The sequence below is a fragment of the Vipera berus genome (genome assembly GCF_964194415.1).
Source record: "Vipera berus genome assembly, chromosome: 3".
Taxonomy (NCBI): Eukaryota; Metazoa; Chordata; class Lepidosauria; order Squamata; family Viperidae; genus Vipera; species Vipera berus.
Window position 1 is genome coordinate 163,923,781 of NC_138204.1, and position 27,928 is coordinate 163,951,708.

Consider the following 27,928-nt stretch of genomic DNA (forward strand, 5'->3'; position numbering starts at 1 on the left):
GCCAGGAGCGTGATTCAGCCCGCCTCTTCGGGAGGCGTGCGAGGTCTGTGCTTGTGGGGCCTTTAGGCCTGTTTGGGGGGGGGGCGCCATGGCTCATCGCTGCCTCTGGCTGTCGCGCGGTTGTTGCCGGCGCACCCCTGCTGGGGTCCCCGCAGCTCAGCTGCAGCTTTGGTCCCGAGGTCGAGCTGTCCCTTCCCGCTCCATGAGACAGGTGAGTCACAGACGGTAAGCAGGGCAAGGGCAGATGGGGTGCCTTCTTCCTGTGTCTCCGCGGCTGCCCTCCCCGTAGCGCTTCTTGAACCCCTGATCGCCCGAATCAACTGAGTCGGCGGCTGGAACGAAACGGATTGCGTAGCTTGCGTTTTGTTTTTGTTTTTTGCTCGCGGCAAGATATTTATTTATTTATTTTATTTATTTATTACATTTTTATACCGCCCTTCTCCCGAAGGACTCAGGGCGGTGTACAGGGCAATAAATACAAAAACAGGATACAAAAGTTAAAAGCGATTAAATAAATGCCTGTTTAAATGCCTGTTTAAATAAATATCCCTGTTCAGATCAGGATCGCTTACTTTAGGGATAACCTTTATATACTAAGCAGCCCTATGCTCTTTTTTTTAAGCGGGGCATCCTCTGTAGGAGACTTTTAAGAGTGAGCTTCCACATCGTGAGAAAATTTAAAAAAAAAATACAGTGCAACAAAAATCTCGTATCGTGAACTGGGATTCTTGTAAAATGCTTGGCTAAAGTGTCCGATTACATAAGGAAGCAAGAATTTCATTCAGCGTGATTTATTTATTTTATTTTATTTAGCACATATTAATTATGCTTTAGTTATCTGGATTATGTGATTTTAGAAAGAATATTACTTGGGAAAGAGATGAACTTTTAAGTTTTGGTTCCTTATAAGTTTCAGAAAAGAAGCTTCCCTCCGGTTTTCAAAACCAGCATGAAAATATACAGTAGATGGCTAAACCACTTACCCTGCTAAACCAGAATTTGGTCTGTTTGTTGCTTGCATAACCCAGTCCTTCATATCCGGTTACTCCGTGAACCCCAGCTTAGCACAATGTACGAACCTTACCTAGCTTTAAAATTGTTAAACAGAAAAAGACATCTGTTAAATTTGTTGCCAGAAGAAGTATACAGTTACAGCATTCTGTCGCAAAGATGATTTTTCAAAAGGCAATTGGACTATGGCCTAAAGACTATGACAAAAGGCCCAGTTGCCTTTTGAAAAAGTATCTTTGAGACAACCATAACTTGGATGGCTGAGAATCTCCTTAGACATTTGGTACCACAATCTATTTGCCTTTTACCAGACAATTTTATTTCTGTGCTAATTGTGAAGACTACCTGTATTCCATGGCTCACATAGATATCAAGGAAGAGCTAACAGGGATTATCTTCCTCATCTCCTACTTATTTTCATGGACTTTCTGATCATTTCTGCTGATCAGTATATTGTTAGATATAAGACTGTTGCAACTTTTAAGAAATTCCAAATTGCTTTCTATACGTGTGTGATATTGTTGGGTGTTAAAAGCCGTTTCCAAGTACTGCTTTCCTGGGGCTGTCATAAGAATTCAGAATAGTGGAATACAATATAGTGGAAGTGTGATGTCAGTGAGATATAATCCTGGATAGGTTTATGTAAATTAAAATCTAAGAAAATATTGGATGCAGTTTGCCTGTAATCCTTACTATAAGCATCTTAAGTTACTTTTAAATGTGCATAAAATTGTACTAAAAATGTGGAAAGATTTTCATTCTTAATGATCATTCTCATTTTTTTCAGCTTCACGATAAAGTGATCTCCCAGGTTCCTACAAACAGAAACAGTGTTCTTGTAAATGTAATTGCTGCTTATCAAAAACTCTTTTCCCAACCTCCAAAAGGTATTGCTATATAATACTGATACCATATAGCTTACATATTATTACCTCCTTCATGTAAAAGGATGTATACAGGTAGCAAGATTTATTCTGAATGGCAAGAGAGATATATGAATCTGTGGTTTGCAGATTGTATTGTGGTTTAAAAATACCGTACTCAAATTCACTTTAAATAAATCCACTAAGATAAAACTCATTAATTTCACAAAGATTGTTCAGAATATGATTATTTCTGAAACCAATGTTTCATATATTTATTGTACATATTGTCATGTTCTGCAAAATGTGTATTTTATTTATTAAAAAGTAAGTTTAGAATGTAATCAATTGCATTCAATGAAATTTCCATTTGGAAAATTCCTTATACCATCTTAAAAAATATACAGCAGCTATATCTTTCTGAAATCCTATAATCTCTATAATAATACTTACTGGAAGCTAGTAATGTGCAATGAGATTTAAACTCATAATATGTAGGCTTCAAGTATTCCTTTTATAATTTGAGTTTCAACATCTTAAAATTCAGTGATATCAATAGGATTATTAATATATTTTCATAATTTTTTGAAAACTTTCTCTAGCTCCAGGTACTGTCAAATACTTTTTTAATTTAAAATAAATTTCAAAGGAGATATCTACAAATGGATATATTTTCTGAAATTGAACAATTAATGGCCAATTGATAAAAGATACCAAAGAAAGAATACTGAGTTGTCTTTCTGATATAAAAAAGAAACACAACATTTTTAGTTTAATTCCAAAATGTCTACTATATTATTATTTATAAATGTTTAAAAACCTTCCTATAAATAATATAGGTAAATTGGTTTTTGACGTCCCTTTACTTTATGCCAACTGAACAAATACAGTACTCTTAAATATGACTTAGTTTTTTTTAAGAAATAAATGTGCACATATATACAAATTTTGAACGTCAAAAAATAATTCTAAGGCACAAATCAAAGGTCATCTTGTCCATTGCTTCTTTATACTGGAATCCTTTAATACTGGATTGTGTTTGTGAGCATGAATTTCCTTTGCTTAATAACTGTAGCTTAACTGAATTAGCCACCTGATGGAATAAAGGATCTAGGTATATAAAAATACGGAAGAACTAAAATTACAATTATGTGTCACTTCTTTGATTAATGGAATTTTTTTATTTTATTTGTTTGTTTAATCAATCCTAGTCAAGACTAGCTGATTGGGTAGCTTACAGATAAAAGAAAAAATGTAAAAAAATATTATTCCAAACTAAAAGGAGCTCTATGGCCTGGGAGAACAACTGAGTTCCCTTCCCCCCCTGCCCAGTTTCTGGGACATCATGAGGATGGGAGTTGCACAAATCTTTCAGAAGACAGGTGCTGCAACCAGATTGATGTGCCTACTGGATCTGTAAAGTGACACTATTTGATAGGCAGAATCTAAGGTACATCCATCTTGCTTCATTACACCCAGTGGGCAGAAGCAGCTCGTAGTAAATGGTCCCTCCACTAGTGACGTTATAGGCCCCGAAGGCACCTTGAATTGGACCTGGAAGCCACCTGATAATTTATACAATAATATCTGTACTATCTTAGGCATCAATGTCAAGGTGATTTTTATTTCCACTGCTTTATTTTACTAGGATTTGAAAAATATTTTCCTGGGGGAAAGAAACCTAATGATGTGAAAGATTCTGATGGAGAACCCAAAGGTACCAAGACACACTTTCATTAGAGGCCTGTATGTAGAATGAATATTAACTTGGTTACTTCCATTTTAACACTCATTAGTTCTAATTATCATGTGCACTAGCACACACGTTTATTGTTTCATAATTCAGTGCTAAAACTGGCTCAAATGGTTCCCTCTAAAGATAATCTTCCTGTTCTTCGCTTCTGTTGTTTTACTTTCTGTTACTACCCTTTAGCTAGACAAAATATCGATTGTGTTTACTCACATTTCAGATTTGACTTCACCATTTGACTTCACTGTTAGTTCATTATCAGATTTGTTATATATTAGGTGTTACTCAAAAGCAAAGAGCTGAAATATTTGATAACTGTTATGTATATTACAGGTAGTCCTTGTCTTACAATCTTTTGTTTCATGACCGCTCAAAGTTACAACAGCACTGAAAAAAGGTACTTATGACCTTTTTTTACACTGACAACTATTGCAGCATCCCCATGGTCCTGTGATCAGAATTCAGATGCTTGGCAACTGGCATGCATTTATGACGGTTGCAGCGTCCCAGGGTCATGTGATCACCTTTTGCAACCTTCTGACAAGCAAAGTCAAGGGGAAAACCAGATTCACTTATCCATGTTACTAACTTAACAGCTGCAGTGATTCACTTAACAACTATGGCAATAAAGGTTGTAAAATGGGGCAAAATTCACTTAACTGTCATGCTTAGCAATGGAATTTTTGGGCTCAATTGTGGTTGTAAATAATAAGAGGGCAAAGAAAAGAGGTAACATGGAGGGCAATAGTATTCATAGGAGGAGGGTGTCAAAATCAGCAAGAGTGTAGAAGAAAAACGTTGATGGAAGTTCCACTTCTTTTGTACATCTGCCAACATTGTATGCTACTTAAAGAAGCGAGGCCTGTATTGCAATAGTCCATCTGCCATCTTGCTAATTTTGACCTTTTTATCCTGAGGTTCATCATGATTAGATAGAGCCTTGGTGGAGCAGTGGGCTAATGCCTCTTTAAGTAACACCAGCTGCCTGCAATTAGTGCAGGTTCGAGTCCCACCAGGCTCAAGGTTGACTCAGCCTTCCATCCTTCCCAGGTAGGTAAAATGAGGACCCAGATTGTTGGGGGCAATTAAGCCGACTTTGTAATAATGCCGCTTGGGGTGTGTGTGAAAGCCCTAATAAGCAGGCATATACATAGAATAAGGGACGCGGTGGCTCAGTGGGCTAGGACGCTGAACTTGTCGATCGGAAGGTCGGCAGTTTGGCGGGTCGAATCCCGAGTGCCGCGTAGCAGAGTGAGCGCCTGTTACTCGTCCCAGCTTCTGCCCACCTAGCAGTTCGAAAGCACGTAAAAATGCAAGTAGAAAAATAGGGACCACTACGGTGGGAAGGTAACAGCGTTCCGTGCTAGTCATGCCGGCCACATGACCACGGAGACGTCCTCGGACAAGCGCTGGCTCTTCGGCTATGAAACGGAGATGAGCACCGGCCCCTAGAGTCGGAAACGACTAGCACGCATGTGCGGGGGAACCTTTACCTTTACCTTTATACATAGAATGAAGGCTACTGCTAAGCTTGTAAGCTGCCCTGAGTCTTCGGAGAAGGGCGGGATATAAATGGAATAAAAATAAAAATAAAATAAAATGATTAGGTTCTGCAAACAACACACAGACACACACACAGCACATAAAAAAGTTTCTCTTTGTTAAGGCAGAGTGAAAGAGAAAAATGTTTCTGGACAGAGGTCTATCAAAAGATGTTTTCACTTTCCCTATCAGCGGTTTGCAAAGAAATAGATAAATATATAGGTAGCCAGAAATTTGTGCTCAATTTTTTATATCTATTTCCTGCACGATACCTGGAATCTTTATTTATCTTTGTATAAGTTACATAATTAGGTGGTTAGCATTTATTACTATTTCAAACTATATTCATTGGAGGGGGGGAAGACTCTGCTACGATGATCTGTAATTAAATTTCTTTCTAGCCCCTTTCAAGATTTGGGGCTGAAGGCCTTTCTTTTTTTTTTATTAAAGAGTTTTACAAAAACAAAATTTTACAATGTATCCCCAAATCCCCCCCCCCCCCGGCCTTTCTTTTCAAGTATCACTTTGGGTCCTGGAATACTGCAATTTATGTTGAATTTTTTCTTTCTTAGCTAATATGAAAGTTGCAGTTAAAATGCAACTTGTGCCATTTCTCCTTCCACTTGAATATCTAATTATTAATGCCTACAGCTAGAAAGGGATTTTAATACATTGCACAAACGGAATGTGGCATTATCAAGATTACTTCAACATTTGTTTTTTGATGTTTTAGTTGCTAGAAAGGACAGTAGGTTGAAAGAATCGTATGTCTTATGTACTGATATTAGGGGCTATATGCCAAATGAATCCCCTTTAAAGGGTAGTGGTTGCAGCAGGAACGACTAAGCTGCCACTTCAGAGCAAAAAGTAGGACCAGGATGTAGGGAATCATAGAATCATAGGGTTGGAAGGGACCTTGGTGGTCATGTACTCCACATACACACCCCCACCTAAGGCAGGAATCCTTATTACATCATGGACAAATGGTTGTCCAATCCCTTCTTGAAAACCTCCAGTCAGGGAACTCCCAAAATTCAGGCAAGCTGTTCCATTGACTAATGGTTTTCACTGTGAGGAAATTTCTCCTTAGTTCCAGGTTGGCTCCCCCTCTGATAATCTTCCACCCATTGCTTCTTGTCCTGCCTTCAGCTACTTTGGAGAATAAATCAACCATCTTTTCACAGTGACAGCCTTTAAAGTATAGGAAGACGGCTATCATGTCACCCCTAAGCCTTCTCTTGGTTAGGTTTAAACTTACCTTATTTCCCTTAGGACCCACAGGGCATCTGGGAGAGGAAACTGAATTTCCAGCCTTCTATTTTGCAGGCCATAACATTAGTACAGATATTTTAATAAATACATCCGGAAATATATGATGAGCTTTCACCCATTGCTTCTTGTCTTATTGAAAACCAGTACTGTACTGGAAAATAGCAAGCAGCCTTTGAAACATTCCAGTCATACCAATTTATTTCTTGATATTTTCCAGAAGGGCTATCTGTAATTTGTAAATTGGTTACAAAACTGTTTCCCCTCAGTATTTACATGTTCTGATGGTACTAGCATAATTGTAATACTAATTTGAATATTAGTATTTTTCTTAGGTTATTATCTTGAAGGAGCTGGGTAGATGCAAATTTTGTAAAACTGCAAAAATTCCACAATCAGATGTTTACAATTTGATGAACTTTGTGGGAAAGAAGCCACTATGACTACTGACACAAAGAAGCCTGTTCTTGTCAGAGACGTCCTTCTCTATAGCAAGGCTGAAACTACACTAAGTCTTTCAGTGAAGTACCATCCATCAAATGAGGCCCATAGAAAATTTTGTTAATGTTTAAATCTAATTAAAATTATATAATTAATATGATTGTTCTATAATTGTGTAGTAAATTATTTTCTCTCATTAATTACATTAAAAATTGGCACTTGATAACTTTTGAAAGACTCCAGGATTACATCCTAGGGGCTTTCAGAGACCTCAGGTTGTGGACTTCCTGGCTTTGAGATTATTGACACACCAAAATGACTGGAGCTATCTCATCTTGTATCGCAATGGAACTATCCTGTATCATGGTATCTGTATTCAGTTAGGTCGGAAATAGAGGACCACAACAGTTAATATTAGATATTGGATTTAATAGTGTTTATTGATCAAATTTGTATGATTTCTTGATACCCGTTCTAGGTTAGATGTGCAAAATATAATTTTGATAATGGTATAATGGTCTAGTTCAGGCATGTCAAACTCGCAACATCACATGATGTTGCACAATGTATCACAACTTTTTCCCCATTGCGGTTTTGATGTGACGCATCCAGCCCATGGGCCGGCAGTTTGACATGCCTGGTCTAGTTTGGCTATTATAGTGATTACTGTTGTATAAATATTGTGTATACAGAACCGACCATGTCTGAGAATGTCAGAGTGATAATTTTAATAAGTCTTTTATACTTTCCATTGAAACATATGTATGTTTATTATAGATGCAAAAGAGGCAGAGTCCCAGCAAACTTCCAAATCTGGCAGTGGAGGAGGTAGTAGTGGAGGCAAAAAAGGTGGCAAGAAAGAAGATTCTAACTGGTGGTCAAGATTACAAAAGGTTCCAATTCTTTTTCCAAGAGTTAGCAGAAAGCTGGGTGGGAGTTGTAGATAATGGATCCTTGAGAGAGACAATGGCCCTATCTGCTTTGAAGGAAAGGATGATGCGTCCCCTCCTGAAGAAGCCATCACTCAACCCAACAACAATAACAATAATCTAGTCTCCCTTTTTAGGACGGTTGTTGAAAATATGGTGGACTTACTATTTTGGCTGCCCATATGGATGATCTGTGGTGGGACTGGGATACAGTAGTGTGACTTTCCTAGTCCTGTGTGGCCACACACCCACACCCACACCCCCCCCCCAAGGATTAAGAGTGAAAGGCACTGTTTTACAATGGTTTCTATAGAAGAGGTTCCATTCAGTGGTAGTGGGAACAGGAAAAGTTGCAGCCCGGGCTGCTCTGTTACGGAGTGCTACAGGGCTTGTCCCTTGTATCCCTTTTGTACCTGTATGTATGAAGTTACTGGAGGAGATCATTCATTAGCACGGAGTCAACTGATACCTGTTTTATTTCTTAACCCTAGCCCAGGGGTAGGCAACTTCGGCTCTTTTATGACTCATGGACTTCAACTCCCAGAATTCCTGAGTCAGCTATGCTGACTCAGGAATTCTGGGAGTTGAAGTCCATGAGTCATAAAAGAGCCGAGGTTGCCTACCCCTGCCCTAGCCCAAACAGGCAATTTGGTAAAGAGAAGGGAATGAAAACCACTCAAAGTCCTTGTGGACTGGAGCAACATATAAGCCTTAATAAATAAAAAACATTAATACATTATATTCCGTCTCTTTTCGCCATTGGAATGCTGTCCATTTAAGAAAATGTTATTAAATAAAATTCTATATTAGTGTAGAAGGCAATACAAATTATGTCACTCTGTATTTTAAATTTACAAGTCTCTGACCTAAGCCGAGTGTTTGTGGTAAGCACCTATAGTTATCTCAGCTATAATCTTTGCTTGTGTTTATAATTTATAGTGCCTGCCATTTAATGCATTTTTTTGGGGGGGGGGGGGGTGATGTACAAAATTTAAATATTTTTAGAACATTGTAAAAGATACAGTGTGAAAGATAATTGTAATTGGTAAGATATTTTAAAAGCTACCTGCTTGTTTTTGTTAGCGTAAAATAAGAAATTGTTGTCTTTTTATACAGAGTTATCCTCTGGAAATAGTAATGCCTCTTCTTTCCTTTTAGGGTGATTTTCCCTGGGATGATAAAGAGTTCCGGTATTATTTCATCTCAACTTCTCTTTTCTGGTCTGTGGTAATCTATTACGTTATGTTCAGGAATTCTGGAAGAGAAATCACGTGGAAAGACTTTGTCAACAATTTTCTTTCCAAAGGAATTGTAAGTAGCCAGAGGAAGTAATTTTATGAAAGCATCGCTACATAATTTATAATTTATAATTATAGGCTGACTCAGCCTTCCATCCTTCCGAGGTAGGTAAAATGAGGACCCAGATTGTTGGGGGCAATTAAGCTGACTTTGTAATAATGCCGCTTGGGGGTGTGTGTGTGAAAGCCCTAATAAGCAGGCATATACATAGAATGAAGGCTACTGCTAAGCTTGTAAGCCGCCCTGAGTCTTCGGAGAAGGGCGGGATATAAATGGAATTAAAATAAATAAAATAAAATAAAAAATAATCAGTTTGATTAAGTCACCTCAACACAGATTAGCCTAGTAGATCGTGGAACTTTCAGTCTGATTTGGGTTAACATTTTATAAATAAATAAAATAGCTATATAATATCAAGGGCAGTAACCAGAACTAGTGTTTTGTCTGCAGAAGATACATGCAAAATGTATCCTGACACAAAATGACTCTCATCAAAATCCTAGAAGAACTGATACCAGTCAGAAAAGTGGACAACTGATGACTCACCTGACATAACTGAACTACAAAATATTTAGACATTCTTCACTATTTATGGTGATGGCTGAATCTGTTGAAAGTTGAAGTTCACAAAAGCTGTAAATTTATAAGTTGTCTGTTTTTGAGGGAGTGATGGATTGGCTAGCATAAGGCTGTTTCCTGTATTCAGTGGATGATGGTTCCCCATGTTGCAAGGCCCAAATACCTCAATACTTTAGATTTGAGTTTCTTAATGAGCTGCTTTAGTTTCTAGAAAGTACTTTAGTTTCTAAATATTATGGGTGTTCTGATTATTTATTTGTATATTAATGTGTACCATAATTCAGGTACTTAACATTGTAATTAGTATAATAACTTTAATATGTATGTATTTTAGAAGAGGGTATTCTAAAGTTGATACAAGGAATAGTTTTATTTATATATAAGCTGAAGTAGAGTAGCAGTTAAAGTCTTAGAACTAGAATGGGAGGAATCCTGTTTATTTATTTATTTATTTATTTATTTATTTATTTATTTGATTTTATATATACCACCCTATTCCCAAAGGACTCAGGGTGGTTTACAGGGCGAGTTAAAACAATACAAATAAGTACACTTTAAAATAGAATTAAATTAAGACTAGTCCACAATTAAATTAAAATTAAAATTAAACTAAAATTAAATTAAATTAAAAACCCCTCAGTCCAGGCCAGCAAGATCAAACAACCAAGTTTTAAGGTCCCGGCGAAACGAGTGAAGGTCTGGGACAGTCCGAAGTTCTACCGGCAGTTCATTCCATAGGGCAGGCGCGCCCACAGAAAATGCCCTCCCCCTTGGAACCATCCGTTGGCATTCCCTAACCAGCGGAACCCTAAGGAGGCCCTCCCTGTGGGAGCGCACAGGACGCTGGGAGACTAATGCTGGCAGCAGGTGCTCCCTGAGATAATCCGGACCCATGCTATTTAGGGCTTTATAGGTCATCACCAGCACCTTGAATCTCGCCCGGAGGAGAATTGGAAGCCAATGCAGCTCGCGGAGAAGAGGTGTTACATGAGAGTATTGGGAAACTCCCATTACTACTCGCGCAGCTGCATTTTTCACCAACTGAAGCCTCCGAGTGGTCCTCAAGGGCAGCCCCATGTAAAGAGTGTTGCAGTAGTCTAATCGGGAGGCAACAAGCGCATGAGTGACTGTGCGTAGGGCATCTCGGTCCAAATAGGGTCGCAACTGGTGCACCAGGCGAATCTGGGCAAAAGCCCCCCTGATCACAGCTCTGATATGATCTTCCAAACTGAGCCGTGAATCCAGGAGAACGCCCAAGTTACGATCCTCAACCATAGAAACCTGTTGGCTGATCTGGGGCCACTCTCTCAATCCAAGCTAAGTTATTGGTATTGTTGAATTAATGTAAAAAAATGTGCCCATGTAAATTGATTTGGATTTCCAGAGGGGGGAAAAATAGAATATAAGGGTTGCATATCCTTAATAGTGTCAGAAAGCTTGTCTGAAGTCCTAATAATCTGATGACAAAGAAAGAAACATGATTCCTTCCTTCTTCACTAAATCACTCAAAGAAAGAGATATACAGAGCAATTTGATTTCAAACTGCCATATTTTAGAAAGAGAGAAGGACCTGCCCAAGTTTGACATGTTGGATACAAAAACATTGGATAGTCCCATCTCTACCCTAAGCCATCTTGTCTGAAAAACATTGAACATTTAAAGAATCTTGAATAGGATTTCTTTAAATTATCCAGAAGGCAAATACATACTTGGAATATTCTTGCAGGTCTATTTATTTTTAAAAATAATCACTCTTACCTCACATTTCCATATGAATAAATACAAGTCCTAGTTTCAGAACTTTAGGACTCATTTTCCTATCCCCCCAAAAAAAATAAAATAAAATCTATTCTTTTGAGAAGGTAGTAGTACATCCATTTATTTGTTTGTGGTTTATTTATGTATTTATTTGGTTTACGTGGACACCCATTTTATGTAACTCTGGGCTGCTCACAACAATAAAACCAGTGATTATAAAACAATAATAAGAGCAATAAAAAGAAAACCCTTGTGTCTTAACCATCCCGTTAAGATGCCCTCATTCCAAACTATTTGTCTATACAATCCTATCCCAGAATCTCAATAATAAGGCAGGTCTTTTTTTTTTATTAAAGAGTTTTACAAAAACAAGATTTTACAATACATCCCAAAATCCCACCCACCCCAAACCACCCCCCTTCCCCCCCACTTCCCAGAGCTAAATACAGGGTATAGTTATAATAATCATATTCTAGCCAAAGATTATCCATAATATAAAATTAACCAAATTCATAATGTGCTTTAACTCCCCTTTAACATAAATACATACAAAGTACTAACACTAAAATTAATAACAATATCCCTCTAAAATCTACTCATAAGCTAAATGGAACTTTTTAGTCCCATATTTATTCTGAATATAATCTATCCATCTCCTCCAAACTGAAATATATCTTTCTTGTGAATGATCCTTCAAATAAGCAGAAATATTAGACATTTCTGCAAGATTCGAAACTTTAAACATCCATTCTTCTATTGTAGGCAAACTATCCTTCTTCCAGCATTGTCCCACCGGTAACCGTGCTGCTGTTATCAAATTCAACATCAAATTGGTTTCTTTAACATCACAATCTACAACAATACCCAATAGAAACAATTGCGGAGAGAACTTTATCTTTCTCTTAAAAATCTTTTGAATGTTCCACCAAATTTTAACCCAAAAAGCTTTTATATTTCTGCAAGTCCACCACATATGAAAATAGGTGGCTTCTAAACTACCACATCTCCAACATTTAGACTGTAAGTTAGGATACATGTTAGACAACTTTTTGGGATCCAGATGCCATCTATAAAACATTTTATAAAAATTTTCTCTTAAATTTTGAGCCTGAGTAAATTTAACATTTCTAACCCAAATTACCTCCCAAGTATCCAGCGAAATTGGTTCCTGAATATTTTGTGCCCACTTTATCATACAATCTTTAACTAATTCCATTTCCGAGTCCAGTTCGATTAAAACATTATATATCCTCTTTATATGTGCACGATTTAAATCTCTAATAATAATAAGGCAGGTCTTGATAGCCTAGCTCAGGGGTCGGCAACCTCGGCTCTTTTATGACTCGTGGACTTCAACTCCCAGAATTCCTGAGCCAGCTATGCTGGCTCAGGAATTCTGGGAGTTGAAGTCCACGAGTCATAAAAGAGCCGAGGTTGCCGACCCCTGGCCTAGCTAAAAGCTAAAATGGTGGTGGCCTTCAAATCATTGGGGAGAGCATGTTCTGTAAAATAGGGGCAATCCAGAAAAGGCACACTTCTCACTAAATGACATTTCAGGGAAGAGAACTGGAACGTGCCTACCTTACCTAATCTGGTAGAGTGGGCAGATATTCTAAGTAAGAGGGGGTCCCACAAATTTACCACACACACGGTGAACTGAAGGCAAGATATTCTCTAACCCCTGTGGTGTTTGTTTTTTTTTTTGTTAAAGTCATGATCCTCAAGAGAAGCAAATAGGTATCTTAATAGTTTGTGTATAACTTGGGATACGTAAGTCTATTAATGTTGCAGTGACAGACTCGGAATAGTTTTTTACAGAATAACAGAGTTGGAAGAATCCTTGGAGTCCAACCCCCTGCCCAAGCAGGAGATCTATTCTGGACAAATGGCTGTCCAATCTCTTAAAAATCTCCCCACAACTTCTGGGGACAAGCTACGTTTAATTGTTCTCACTTGACATGAAATTTCTCCTTAGTTCTAGGTTGGACCTTTCTTTTTTTAATTTTCCATCTGTTACTTCTTGTCTTGCCTTCAGGTGCTATAAACACTATAAACTTTGATCGGTGATAGAGAGTTAATGGAGCAATTACATTATTCAGTGTGTAAATTACATTTAACTGTTCATTGTATCTCAGAAGTTAAATAGGAAGTTCGGAAATTCAGAAAAAGCTCTATTGCAAGTAGTAAAAGATGCACGTTTTACCAAATGGTAGCGTTAAATAGGTTTAAGTAATGTTAATCAATCCATGGCTTCAGGTACTGTTATATTTGTTTAAAGAATGGGCCCACCAGTGCAATTCAAGATACATAAAAGGATCACAAAGCAGGGACTAGTGGATTCTCATTTACTTTCTGTGGTTCTTCCTCCCGTTGCCCAACATTATGTTTTGGACCAGTGATCAGGAGCACAGTTTTATGCATAACAGGAAGCAATAGCAGTCTGTTCACTGGGAGAATTAATCCCATTTATATCCCACCCTTCTCCGAAGACTCAGGGCGTCTTACAATTTAAGCACAAACCAATGTGCTTAGCAATAGCCTTCATTCTATGTATATGCCTGCTTATTAGGGCTTTCGCCCCCCCCCCAGCGGCATTATTACAAAGTCAGCTTATTGCCCCCAACAATCTGGGTCCTCATTTTACCTACCTCGGAAGGATGGAAGGCTGAGTCAACCTTGAGCCTGGTGGGATGCGAACCTGCACTAATTGCAGCCAGCTGGTGTTACTTAAGGAGGCATTAGCCCACTGCTCCACCAAGGCTCCTTGCTGGAATTATCAACCTCACCCATCTTCTTTGTCATTTTAAATTGAGCAGGTGTTTTTTTTACATGAGTATAGCACAGATTCAGATTAAAGCCTCTAATTTAATTAGTAAGGAGACCAATTTGGAGAAGTCAATAAATCTAGTACTGATGCTTTCCTGCCTTTATACAAATAGAAATATAGTATCACATGAACAAGGAATACTGGTAATAATATGTTTCTTTTCTTTTTGATAGGTGGACAAACTAGAAGTAGTGAACAAACGCTTTGTTAGAGTCGTCTTTATTCCAGGGAAATCTCCTGTTGATGGGGTAAATTGAGCTCGTAGCCTGCAAACATCAGGGGGTGCAATATTTATACTTACATGCATTCCTATAAGTTAAATAATGTCCGAATCCCCTATTGCATAGCATTATGGCAAAGGTCTGGGTCTTTATATGCAATTGACAAAACTATGGCTTGTGGAGCAGAAATGGGTTTTTTGTTGCATTTTAAGAAATTTATGTTTTTAATTTTAATCTGTTAAGCATCTCAGTAACAATATGTTCTTTCTAATAATTAAAACCATAAATCGTAAGTTCATTTTTTCTGTTTTATGCAAAAAATCCACATAGGTTTCCAGTCAGCAATAAACAGATACTGTCTTTGATCAAAGAAGTCAATTTATGCATCTCGGCAAGTTCCATCTTCACCAATCATTCCTCCATTGGGGTTAATGCCAAATCTTTTCATTTTTGTGCATACAGTAATTTCACTTCCGTTATCATGCACAAAACAAATTATTTCTGTGATTTTTTTTCCAACTGCTTGTTCATCAACCCCAAAAGAAAATATGTTGGTCTCAATTGTATATTAATCTTTAAAATCCTATGAAATCAGTGTGCATATTTGAATCCAGAATTTTCTAACTTTGTTACACGTTACTGTTGGGAAAAATAGAAAAATATGGCAATTTGAGCTGAATGAAAGGCTGAATAGCAATTCAATTAATAAATTTTTTTTTCTGTTTCACTTAATGCATAATGAAATCCTTTTGTCTGAAATTAAGTATTATTTGTCTGTCTAAAATTACCTTAAGTAGTAAAACTAAATTGCTACCATTTTGGTTTGTTTACAGCAATTTCTTTGGTTTAATATTGGAAGTGTGGATACATTTGAGCGGAACTTAGAAACTGCCCAACAGGAGATGGGCATAGAAGGAGAGAACAAATTGCCAGTAGTATATACAGCAGAAAGTGATGGGTAAGCATTTTAAATGATAGATATTTTAATTTTTGCATTATAATGTACCTTTAAAAATCACTAAAAAAGCAGCATTAAACAATTCTGAAGGGTTATTGGGACCAAGACTGATTTTTTTTAAAGGGTTTTATTGGTTTTTATAAGGATGGGAAGGAAAAAGGAGGGGTAGGGATGGGGTAGAATACAGGGAAGGTTGGGATAGGGATTGGGGTTTTCCCCGATAATATTCAATGTTTGGCAAACAGCATATTGTCTGGGTACATATATATAAATGAGAATATTAGAGTTAATGATTGTTAGCAATAATAAATATAGTAAATTATAATAAAAAAATATTAAGTTTTCAATCCATAATATTTTTCTTACTGGAATACATTCAAAAATACATATCACCTTCCTTTCTCTCTAATTCAGTTATCTAGCCATTGATAAAATTCAGTCCAAGTAAACTAAACCCTCATTCTCATTAATCTCTAAAGTTAATCTATCCATTTCTGCACAATCTAGTATTTTCTTTATTCATACTTCTTCAGTCGGTAAATTTTCATTTTTCCAGTATTGGGCATAGATAATTCTCGCTGCTGTTAATACATGTAATATTAAATAACTGCTCTCCTTGTCATAGTTAGGACCTATCATTCCTAACAAGAACAATTCTGGTTTAAATTCTGTTTGTTTTTTAATCATCTTCTCCAACCATAAATGTATGTTAAACCAGAATCTTTTAGCTTTAGGACATGTCCACCAGATATGGTAGTAAGTACCAGGTCTTTGACTACATTTCCAACAAACATTTGAGGTATTTTTAAACATTTTCGCTAATCTCACTGGAGTCATGTGCCTTCTATAGAACATAAGACTGAAATTTTTGAAGAAAACTATAAACATTCACTTTTGCAAGAGCAGCTGCTTCTAAAAGCAGCAGCTGCTTTATGTCATTAAAGCCTTTGTTGTTCTCTCAGAACTCAAAGCAAAAATGGGTTTCAGATATGGGTATTTGAGTAGTTGCTGCTGAGTTCTTTCAGTGTTTTGGGAAATTATTTTGTTAGCTATTTCAGTGTGATATGTATGAAGGAAACCATTGCTTCCTCGTCATTATCTGAATTTTTCATCATTTTAAACAATTGTTGGGATCCAACGTTCTCTTTAGTTACGTTTGCACTTACCTCAGTAGAATTAACTTTAGTGTCAGAACTGCCACCTCACGGTCTGCTATTGCTTTAATGCTAGTCTGCCATGAACTTCAGGAAGACTGGATGGGAGGGGGTACCCAGGGGTAATGCAGAGTTTGCCGTAGAACAGATTGTAGCTGCATTCCAACCCACACTTGGAACGACCTTCTAAAAACATCCTTTTCAAATTTGATTGGACATTTGGCAGCCAGTATGGGGAGGATCCTATTTTGGCACCTGAATTTCAGTTCTGGCTTTGCTGTACTGTGTTTCACTTGATCTTTTGTAAACTATACCTTTCTCAGTGAATGGAGTTAAGGAACATTCTTACTTGAAGGTTCAAGTTAAGGCAGCTTTGACATTAAGCCGGAACTGAAATTCGCCCACCAAAATCCCCAAGTGTAACATCAAACCGGTCAGTCCTAGAGGAGAACAACCCTGACTGTTCTTTAGAAGGCCAGATCCTGAAGCTAAAACTCAAATACTTTGGCCACCTAATGAGAAGGAAGGACTCACTGGAGAAGAGCCTAATGCTGGGAAAGATTGAGGGCAAGAGAAGAAGGGGACGACAGAGAATGAGGTGGCTGGATGGAGTCACTGAAGCAGTAGGCGTGAGCTTAAATGGACTCCAGAAGGTGGTAGAGGACAGGGTGGCCTGGAGGAACGTTGTCCATAGGGTCGCGATGGGTCGGACACGACTTCGCAGCTAACAACAACAACATCCTATCCCCTAGCATCATCCCCATGCCGGCCCCCAATTGTCCAATCAAATTCGAAAAGGATGTTTAAAGAATGGCCGCTCCAAGTGTGGGTTGGAATGCAGCTACGGTCCGTTCTTAGACGTCTAATCTTGAAGTCGCATCTCTAGCTGATACAGTGAACTCTTCATTACCCCTGGGTACTTCCCCACCAAACACACACACACTCCTTTCCAGTCTCCCCAGAGCATGGCTGACTGGCACCAAGCAATAGCAGAGCGCAAGGTGGCGGCTCTGACACTTAGAGCTGTTTGCAATAAGTTATAGGAGTGCTGTCAGAAAAATAAATAAATCCACTGTTGCTCTCTTTAGGACATAGATGGTTTGTTCCTAAACATTTAAAAAAAGAGAGCAGGTGTTCTGCTGGTGCAAATATTAGCCTTTCTATTAAATTTAGCATATTCCTAACAATAAATATATACATTGTAATGTATTTTCCATGCATTGTGTTTGGCAGGTTGTATGAATATTTTGACTAGGCCATTCTTTATACCAACTTTCTGTTTTTATCCTTTTTTTAGTTCATTTCTGCTGAATATGTTGCCAACAGTCCTTATAATTGGCTTTTTGCTATATTCAATAAGAAGAGGAGCAGCTGGATTAGGCCGAGGAGGCCGGGGAATGGGTGGACTCTTCAGTGTTGGTGAAACAACTGCTAAAGTCCTAAAAGATGAAATAGATGTGAAGTTCAAAGATGTAGCTGGCTGTGAGGAGGCTAAATTAGAGATAATGGAATTTGTTAACTTTCTGAAAAACCCAAAGCAGTATCAAGATCTTGGAGCAAAGATCCCAAAGGTACTAATTCTCATTCATTGACTTAGAGCCAGACATATTTAGAAATCTCTTTGGTATGGAATAGTAATCTCAAACTTAGTCACAGTGTATTATCTTCCTAATTTTAATTATCTGCAAGAATAAGAAAAATGTTGTTATTAATTTATGGAATTTAAATAACTCACTGTTGATGTTCAGTTACCTAAATCCTATTGCTGAATTAACTCAATCCCATTACTTCCTTTCAGATAAAAAACAGTAAACCTTTTAGTACAGATTTACCTTAACACATGGTGGTTGCAAGTTTTTTAAAAAATAAGAATAAACATGGCTAATATATGTTGGCTTCATCTCATCAGTAGGAAGTATGTGCTGTGTATTGACATAAAATCTTATAATTTGGATTGAGCTTCTTAAATATTTCACATTTCCTCCAATCTAAATCCTTTGCTGAATTTTGCTAATACTATGACAAAAATGAATGATGATGAGTGTGTGTGTGTGTGTAATTATGTTTAACTTTTATTCCTACCTTTTCTTAGGGTGCTATTCTGACTGGGCCCCCAGGCACTGGAAAAACGCTTCTAGCAAAAGCAACAGCTGGGGAAGCCAATGTTCCTTTTATTACAGTCAATGGTTCTGAATTCTTAGAGATGTTTGTTGGCGTGGGCCCTGCTAGAGTAAGTCTATAACTTTGCTCTCTTATTGCAATATATTTGGCTCTCAAACAACAAAATTATGTTTAATTTTATGTTTAAACCAAACGTGAAATGTTTGTTTCCATTTTAAGACATCTTACCATTTGCACAAAATGCATTTTACATCTAGTTTATTGGCTACAATACAATCTGCCTGATTTCATGACTTTGCGGTAACTTTCTGTTGAATAAAAAACAAGGGGTATAGCTCTGAGTCATTGAAAATACTTTCTGTTCTCTTGCAAAGGTTCGTGATTTATTTGTTCTGGCTCGTAAAAATGCGCCTTGCATTCTCTTCATTGATGAAATAGATGCAGTGGGAAGAAAGAGAGGAAGGAGTAACTTCGGAGGGCAAAGTGAACAGGAAAATACACTCAATCAACTCCTAGTAGAAATGGATGGTAACTCTTTAAATTTTGTAGTAATTCTGATACATCTTACTACTTAGGTATTAAAATAAAAGTACAGTTTTAAAGAGATAAAATGGAAATAAATTCTATTGTTTCCGTGTAACTTACTTTGAGAATTGGAAAGCAAAATGCAGTAAAGAACTATGGAATAAGAAAAAAAAATATTTTAAAAATTCACTGCAACAGCTTTTTTCATCAATGTTTGTCGAAGCACAGTTCCCACTTTAATATATGCATTTTTGCCTCTTTATGGCTTTTCTGAATAATTAGGAGTCAAAACATAATTTGTTGGTCTATTTTAGAAAATAATATATTTGCAATAATCAGTAATTACTAAATATTATGTTTCATTCACAGGTTTTAACACCGCAACAAACGTTGTCGTCTTGGCAGGCACCAATAGACCAGATATTCTGGATCCTGCCCTTTTGAGGCCAGGTCGTTTTGATAGACAGATCTTCATTGGTAAGCTGTTCCCCATATTGGTCTTGTAAAGATATTAAATAATATGCAGAGAGGAAATAAGGTGGAATTCTTATTTTCCTGGAGCATCTTAGCAAGCGTAACGTGTGAAATTGCGTATCTAAAAAATTCTCAAATTGGATACTCTTTATACATGGAAGATGAGAGAGATGGAGTAATTAGAGACTATTGGCCTTTATTAAAAGTATACATGTCTGAAAATATTTGTTTAAAGAACGTATTTTAAAAATATTTTTTAAACTTCCCAAGGGCCACCGGATATAAAAGGAAGAGCATCTATTTTCAAAGTTCACCTGAGGCCTCTTAAGTTGGATACTACCTTGAATAAAGATAATTTAGCACGGAAACTTGCATCATTAACCCCTGGGTTTTCAGGTAGGTAATCCTATGTAATAACTAATACATTTTTAATACATTGCATCACAAATATCATTTACTAAATTTATACTTATATTAAGAAGACTTTGGTTTTAGTCTTCCTGAAGTCATATGCCAAAATTATTTTAGCCGAAGGAATTTGAAGATGGTATAGTGTGACCCTCAAAGGGAAAGAGTCAATAACAAAATAAGGTTAGCCTTCAGCATACGGAAAATCATTTTCTGGAGCTTGGCAAATAATTTTTCTTTTAACTCAGGTCCCAATCATTTAGGTATACTGAATGGATTCTTTATGAGCATATTAGCTATTTGCCCTGATTCTGAACAGATAATTTTTAAATCATTGACTCAAAATTTATTTGGAGTTTGATTTTTCCAGGAGTGGCATTTATTTCAGTGGAGACATTAGCCACTGAGATATAAAATTTCAAAGTATCCTCCTTGTGGTAAATGATTTAAAAAAATGGAAACAGCCTGGAATTATGTGTCTCTTATGCCTTCTTTCCTTTAGGTGCGGATATAGCTAATGTATGCAATGAAGCTGCCTTAATTGCTGCAAGACATCTTGCAGATGCCATAAGTCAAAAGCATTTCGAGCAAGCTATTGAAAGAGTGATCGGAGGTGAGGAGCTGACACATTGTGGATTACATTATTGGTGCTGTTATCAGTTGGTTCTTTTATTCATGTTCTAATTTATTTATTTTATTTTATTTTAATTCCATTTATATCCCGCCCTTCTCCGAAGACTCAGGGCGGCTTACAAGCTTAGCAGTAGCTTTCATTCTATGTATATGCCTGCTTATTAGTTGCTTGTTTGGCAAATACTTCCATTAGCGTGTGGAGAGTGATAGGCTGGATGCCATGAGCATCTGTGCGGTGTCCATAGAATAATTTACAGGGATGGAGGAGGGAATAAGAACTTTTAAAAAATGAGAAAAACATGACACTCAAAATTTTGATGGTCAAATGGCATTTTGCGCCCCTAATGCAGTAAGAGTTCCTCTTTCATTAGATGCCCCCAATGAAAGTTACATCCCAGGGGCAGGCATTTTAAGCAGATGAGACAGGTGCCTTAAGCATTGGTAAAGTTTAAGGCACCTGTTTTGCTCATTCATCTGTAACCCTAAAACTGCAAAAAAGCATAATCTCATTTAACCCCACCTATGCAGGCAGCTTTGGTGGCCACAAAACTTTGCTTTGGCTGGCAGTCTGATTTTTTGGCATCCCTGCTACGAAGCAAGAATGATATTTTGCTTCTTACTTGAAAATAGTATATAGGAGCCCCTGTGGCTTCTGCCTAAAAATATTTTTTCTTCTTCCTCTCGTGGTAATTTCTCACTCGTGCAGAGAGAACAGAAAAATTATCTACTAGTACCATGTTTTCATGTTAGCCACCCATTGGCACAGCAGCTGAGAAATATGCTCCATAGGAATTGCTTACACTAATTGAATACTTATTTATTTAACCAATCAAAGGCCTAGAAAAGAAAACACAAATATTGCAACCAGAAGAAAAAAAAACAGTTGCATATCATGAAGCTGGCCATGCAGTTGCTGGGTGGTTTCTGGAACACGCTGATCCACTTCTGAAGGTATGTTGACTTGTGGCACAGAGGTTCTTTTGAAGGATTGCTTCTCAGTTGAGATAAATTATAGGTGAGCCTTTTATATATCTCCTTGGCCATCTCCCTTTGCAGTGCAGGCTTTCAAACCAGGATGCCTTGAATTAATCATCTGTCTTATTTCATATAGAGTGGAAAGTTATTAAATCAACTTTAAATATCTTTGAATCCAAAAGTCATGTCTTACATATTTCTTACTTAAAAATTTCTTTGCAGAGATAGCAGTCATGTGAAATACAGATTTGTTATAAGCTAATGTTTGCTTGTTTATTTGTTGGTTGGTTTGTTATAACAAATACTTCTATTTCTCTTCGGACACCAGGTATCTATTATTCCTCGTGGGAAAGGACTGGGCTATGCTCAGTATTTGCCGAAAGAACAGTATCTGTACACCAAAGAACAGCTTCTGGACAGAATGTGTATGACTTTGGGAGGACGTGTGTCAGAACAAATCTTCTTTGGAAAAATTACAACAGGGGCCCAAGATGACTTAAAGAAAGTTACTCAGAGTGCATATGCTCAGGTCTGTATTTTTACTTGGTGTTTCACACCTTTGTAGAAATCTTGTCTGGCAAGAAATTTGCTTCTACATACTATTTCCTATTAATATCTTCTGACAATACCACAGTTTTTCTCAAACTTTCATCTGAAATCTGCTTAACGCAGGCTGAAAAAGAGTTTGCTTTCTTCCCAAAATGCAGAATTCTTGTTTCTTCATGCAAAAATTAAAAATCCTTGTTTGGTCATTTACATTTTATCATCTTGCCTTGCCCAAAGTACTTTATAATTTTGATTAAATGGCTTTTAGACTACTGGCATTAACTGCAATCAGGGGAATTAGAGACTTATGCTGAAATGCTCGGGTCTCCTAGTGACAGCTTAGATTACAAAATTGGGCCTTCTATTGCCAAACAGAACTTTCCTGGATAGCCATTAAGCATGTGCCTCATCCCCTTTACAGGCTGTATTGGGTGAATTCCAGGAAGAGCCTCTTCTGAAGCAGCTCTCTGAGAACATAGGAATGAATGGGAACTGCTGCACAGGTGTGTGTATTGCATTCTTGAGCAGGTTCCATACATTTCAGTGATGCTGATGTTACACTTTAGACTTTCTAGTGCCTTTATTATCGATTTAATAACCAAATAATTATGGCATCCCTAATTTTGCTAAGCACATTGATTTGTGCTTTAAATTGTAAGCCGCCCTGAGTCTTCGGAGAAGGGCGGGATATAAATGGGATTTAAAAAAAAAATTTCTACTGAATACTTCTGTTACAAAATTTGATGCAATTAGTTTAAATATTTAATTTTAATAGGTATGTATAAGTTCCATTCTAACTATTAAATTACAGTGATTTAATAGTAATAAGTAGAGTGGTATCCATGTTCCTTTGGAATATAAGAAATATAAGAAAAGCCATTGTGGATCAGGTGAAGATTATCTAATCCGGTATTCCATATCACACATGGTTCATGCAGTACCTTACAGAATCAAAAGGGCAAGCGTAATATCTCTCAAACTGTTACTCCCTAACAACTAATATTTAAAGTATCCTGCGATTGTTTTAGCAGGTACAATAAAATTATCCAGTCTGTTGATAGTGATGTAATCCATGAATTTTTCTCATAATTTTTAAATTGTTTAAATTGGTGGTTGTCATACTATCTAATGGTAGTAAATTAATTAATTCACATGCTTTTTGCAAAGCAGTATTTTTAACTGCTCTTGAATTTTCTGATATATAGGGAATGTTCATTAGTACTAACATTGTGGAATACAAAGAAAAATCTCTCCGCATTTTATGCAACACTCTTAACTTTATATTGGAGTCCTCAACCTAACAGCTGGTTGGTTAGCAACTGTTCATAGTTAACGACAGACCCAAAAAAGAGGACTTATGGCTTGGATCCAAAGTTCCAATGGTGAACTTGCTCTGCAATCACATGGTGGAATTTTATGTACTTGACAACACGGCTGCATTTGTGGCCATTTGCACCCACACCAACCATGTGTGTGTCTTTTATGATAGTTTTGCTGAAAACCAGCACTTCTGGTGTTTGGCAAAAGCATGCCCATAGCGAACCATTGAGCGGCTTGGCAACCATGGTGTTCATTTTACAACTATGGTGTTTGCTTAACAATGATGTAAAAATGTCATAAAATTGGATTGGCCATGTGACTGACTCATTTTACAACCATCCGACATATGAGCATAACGGGCAAGGTCCATAACAGCCACATGTCAAGGATTACTTATATATGGCTTAGGTTTTGTTCCATCTAGTGAAGGATATCTGTCCTCAGCCCTAGCTCTGCCTTTGCCAGAAAAAGAAGGGCTATTTTCCCTCAGGGTTTCATCTCAGACTGAGGATAAGGGAAGAATAAAAGAAACAAAAGGCAGGACAATTAAGCGGGCAGAGAATGTTTTTTGTGTGTGTCAGAATTGAGGAGCTGGGACCGGGTGGCTCAGTGGGTTAGGACGTTGAGCTTGTCGATCAGAAGGTCAATCAGCAGTTTGGCCGGTCGAATCCTGAGTGCCGCATAACAGAGTGAGCGCCTGTTACTCGTCCCAGCTTCTGCCAACCTAGCAGTTCGAAAGCACGTAAAAATGCAAGTAGAAAAATAGGGACCACTCTGGTGGGAAGGTAACAGCGTTCCATGCGCCTTTGGCGTCTAGTCATGCCGGCCACATGACCACGGAGACATCCTCGGACAAGCGCTGGCTCTTCGGCTTTGAAACGGAGATGAGCACCAGCTCCTAGAGTCGAAAACGACTAGCACGCATGTGCGGGGGAACCTTTACCTTTTACCTTTTAATTAGAACAAGGAGTCCCAGTCACATGGGGGGCCAGTGGAGTTAAGTGCAAGTATAAATTCAAGGTAGGGAATAAGGAACATCAGCACTGGAAGCCTGTTTTTCCCCCCTGTAAAACGGCAAATGGTGGCCTGTTTCTTTTTTCCTCCTCCTCTCTGAAGCCGGGAAGATGGGATGGCTCAACAAATGGCCCAAGAACTGTTTTGAAAGGCCATATTCCAGTCCATCAATTCTTGGGCGTTTACAGTTACTTTTATCAGAAGAAACATGAAAGGGGTGAAGCATTGGATAGCCTAGGAAAGAAGCATTTGGCAGAAGGTGCCATACAAGTTCAAGACTTATGGTTCAGTGGCACTTAACTGTTGGCCCTCATCACATCCAGGCAGCCTCGCCTCGAGAAGAAACTATATGTAGCTCAGGGTTGAACTGTGGCATCCTTGGTGTTCTCTGAGCTTGGTTGTTTGCTTGCAGACATTTTATTACCCAACTAGGTAGCATCTTGAGTGCTCAAGGGGGTGAGGTTTGCTCTTTATTTTATAGTAGCTTGTCAGTGTTGGTGGGGGTGTTGTTTTCTCCTTGATTAAGCTATGATTTATTGCTTGATTGTTTGAGTTGGTAGTTCCTTGATTAAGATATTGTTCTGCTTGATTGTCTGATCTTTTTCCTGATCCAGGGAGTCTTTGACCTTTACCACCATTTGGAATGTCTCTTTTAGGGTATAAAGTGATTAAGAAAGTGAAGCTTTTGCTGATTAAATGAACATTAATTCTGTACTTAAGGTTGTCTTTTAAATCCCTTTGCTCCCAAGCTGCTCAATTCTCAGTGGATCACAGATCAAGAAACTCAATTCCTGTGGTCTCTTCATGAAGAGCAGCTTTTCCAGAGTGCAAACAGGCAATCCCGAATGATGTCTCCTTCCTGAAAGATTTTCAAAAGTCAGAACCTGGCTCCTGGCCAGCAATATCCTGGCAGAGGTTCTCACTGGAACTTTTATTCTGTTCTTGCCCAGAAGCCTAGAAGCCAACTTCATATTAACATATGAACAGTTAATGTTAGTCAGCTTGTCAACTAATTTTTTTTTAATCCCATTTATATCCCGCCCTTCTCCGAAGACTCAGGACGGCTTACAATCTAAGAAGATTGTAAGATTCTATGTATATGCCTGCTTATTAGGGCTTTCCCCCCCCAAACGGCATTTTACAAAGTCAGCTTATTGCCCCCAACAATCTGGGTCCTCATTTTACCTATTGCTACCGTTATCACTGAAAACAGCTACCCACTAATATTTGATTCTTGATTAAGTGTTGTAGAAATTGCTTAACTAATCTGCTGTTCAATCCTCAGATTGTTCAGTTTGGAATGAATGAAAAAGTTGGGCAAATTTCATTTGATCTTCCCCGCCAAGGAGACATGGTGTTAGACAAACCCTACAGTGAAGCAACTGCAAGATTAATAGATGAAGAAGTGCGAACGCTTATTAATGAAGCTTATGAAAGGACAGTATCTCTACTTACTGAAAAGAAGGCTGAGGTAGAAAAGGTATGCATTCTATTATCAGGAGGGGCATAAGATTCTTATCTAAGTAGGTTAAAAGATCATTGCTGAGTCGGGTCCAAACCTGATTTTCTAGTTTAGGGGTCTTCAGAGTTGGGCCTTTAATGACTTGTGGACTTCAACTCCCAGAATTCCTTAACCAGTGTGCCTGGCTGAGGAATTCTGGGAGTTGAAGTCCACAAGTCATAAAAGGGCCAAGTCTGAAGACCCCTGTTCTAGTTGATTAAAGAAACTGAGACAATCCTTTTTTCCCCAATTCCTTTTTCCTTCCAAATACCAGCATTATCTGGTTCCCAAGAATTATTATTTAAGAGTTTAGCTCCAAGAACAGAAACAAATGAAAATTGCCTACCTCCAATATAAAATTAGGGATTAAGAATTTCACCAGGTTCTGTGTATCAGAAATGCCAGTATCTATTGAATATATTGTTATTTTTTCAAAGGTACAGTTATACAAAAATAACCATAATCAGTGTTCAAAAGTTTTTGACAGCAGCAGAAATATTATTTCCAGACATCTAATTAGTATAAATGATGGTGTTTTAGTTATAACAGAACAAAAGTTATGCATTTTGTTTTTTGAAAGCTTGAAATACAGAGATGCAGAGTTCATCCTGCATATTCTTACCTGGAAGACCTTGTAATAAGTAGTGCTGTAATATGCTCAGAACATAATTCAGCAGAGGTTAATGGTTTTAAAAATCTTGAATTTTTTTTTTATCCGTACATACTATATTAGGATTGTGGAATGAAAAATTAGAGGCTGAACCTCCTTGTAATACATGTGTGCCTGTTGTTTCAGGTGGCTTTAAGGCTCTTGGAGAAGGAGGTTTTGGATAAGAGTGATATGGTTGAAATGCTTGGCCCCCGACCTTTTGCTGAAAAATCTACCTATGAAGAGTTTGTTGAAGGCACAGGCAGTTTAGATGAAGATACTTCACTTCCAGAAGGCCTTAAAGACTGGAACAAAGAGCGTGAGGAGAAAGAAGAGGCAACAGATGAGGGAATTGCCAGGCAAATCAGAGGACATGTGCCTTTTTAGGGTTGCAGTATGATGGTGTTGTACATAAAAGTGACACAGATTAAGTTACACACTGAAACGGGAAACACTTCAAAAATCTGGTGTCCAAGTATCTATCCTCTGCTTTATTGGAACAAGCCTGCCATGGCTGATGAACTAGGAGGGTTTTTCCCTCTACAGAGTATTCAGAATCCACAGGAAGCTGTTTCCCAGAATCCCTGATTAAAAAGTATAGTTCTTAGAACTAATGGGTCTACATTGAATTTCTTCTAGAGTTGCAGCAATTCAGATCTGTTATTAAGAGTTGTGTAAACTGATATATTTAAACTGCCCTAGAATGTACAACTTCCCAGACCACCGGGAAAATTTTATTTTTTGATCACCTCTACCAAATGTGAGTTGTTAATATCCTGAAATTGTTGGCTTTGATCATAAGAGTATTTCCTGGGATCCCACATTGCTTTTCATATGTTTGTTTTGATGAAGCACATAAGTTTTCAACCACCAATTTGAATTTTATTTCTTTACCTTGTTGTCCAGTAAAGAGACCCTGCAGGTATCTGTGATCAAACTGAAAAGCTGGTAATTAGAGAGATGGGGGTCTGTGGCTACAATGAAGTGTAAAATCTAAATTATATTACTGCAGTTTTAATAAAGTGTGGATTTTTTTTCTACATGAGATTGTAAAATATTGAGCATACAAATGTATTTTGTAAATACAGTTTAGCAACATGAAATAAAATCAGCACACTGGACTGTGCAAACAGGCAGATTCTCTTGGATCCTTGGCCCAAT

The 27,928-nt window shown here is 37.7% G+C and overlaps 1 protein-coding gene across 2 annotated transcripts; it reads left to right on the forward strand.

Annotated features, from left to right (window-relative positions):
• AFG3L2 (AFG3 like matrix AAA peptidase subunit 2) lies at positions 1–27,903 on the forward strand. 2 transcript variants are annotated; one of them, XR_014026126.1, is made up of 18 exons: positions 1–211; positions 1,799–1,898; positions 3,523–3,591; positions 7,654–7,769; positions 8,964–9,116; positions 14,442–14,516; positions 15,323–15,447; positions 17,899–18,172; positions 18,694–18,831; positions 19,097–19,250; positions 19,617–19,724; positions 19,992–20,117; positions 20,632–20,742; positions 21,598–21,713; positions 22,066–22,266; positions 22,705–22,786; positions 25,903–26,097; positions 26,915–27,150. XR_014026126.1 is itself a non-coding variant. In XM_081325266.1 (17 exons), the coding sequence occupies exons 1-17, from the start codon at positions 89–91 to the stop codon at positions 27,152–27,154; spliced, it is 2,424 nt and encodes an 807-aa protein (XP_081181392.1). In that variant the 5' UTR covers positions 1–88; the 3' UTR covers positions 27,155–27,903. The 2 variants fall into 2 exon arrangements, 1 of the variants encoding a protein (XP_081181392.1); XM_081325266.1 differs by lacking the exon at positions 22,705–22,786 and having other exon boundaries at positions 26,915–27,903.
• The last annotated feature ends 25 nt before the right edge of the window (positions 27,904–27,928 follow it).

What these genes read in the sequence shown, in the direction of transcription:
- AFG3L2 (XM_081325266.1), top strand. Translation starts at nt 89, where the DNA reads ATGGCTCATCGCTGCCTCTGGCTGTCGCGCGGTTGTTGCCGGCGCACC. An exon ending in CTTTTCCCAACCTCCAAAAG is followed by an intron (nt 1,899 to 3,522) that starts GTATTGCTATAT and finishes TTATTTTACTAG; the next exon opens with GATTTGAAAAATATTTTCCT. An exon ending in TATACAGCAGAAAGTGATGG is followed by an intron (nt 15,448 to 17,898) that starts GTAAGCATTTTA and finishes TCCTTTTTTTAG; the next exon opens with TTCATTTCTGCTGAATATGT.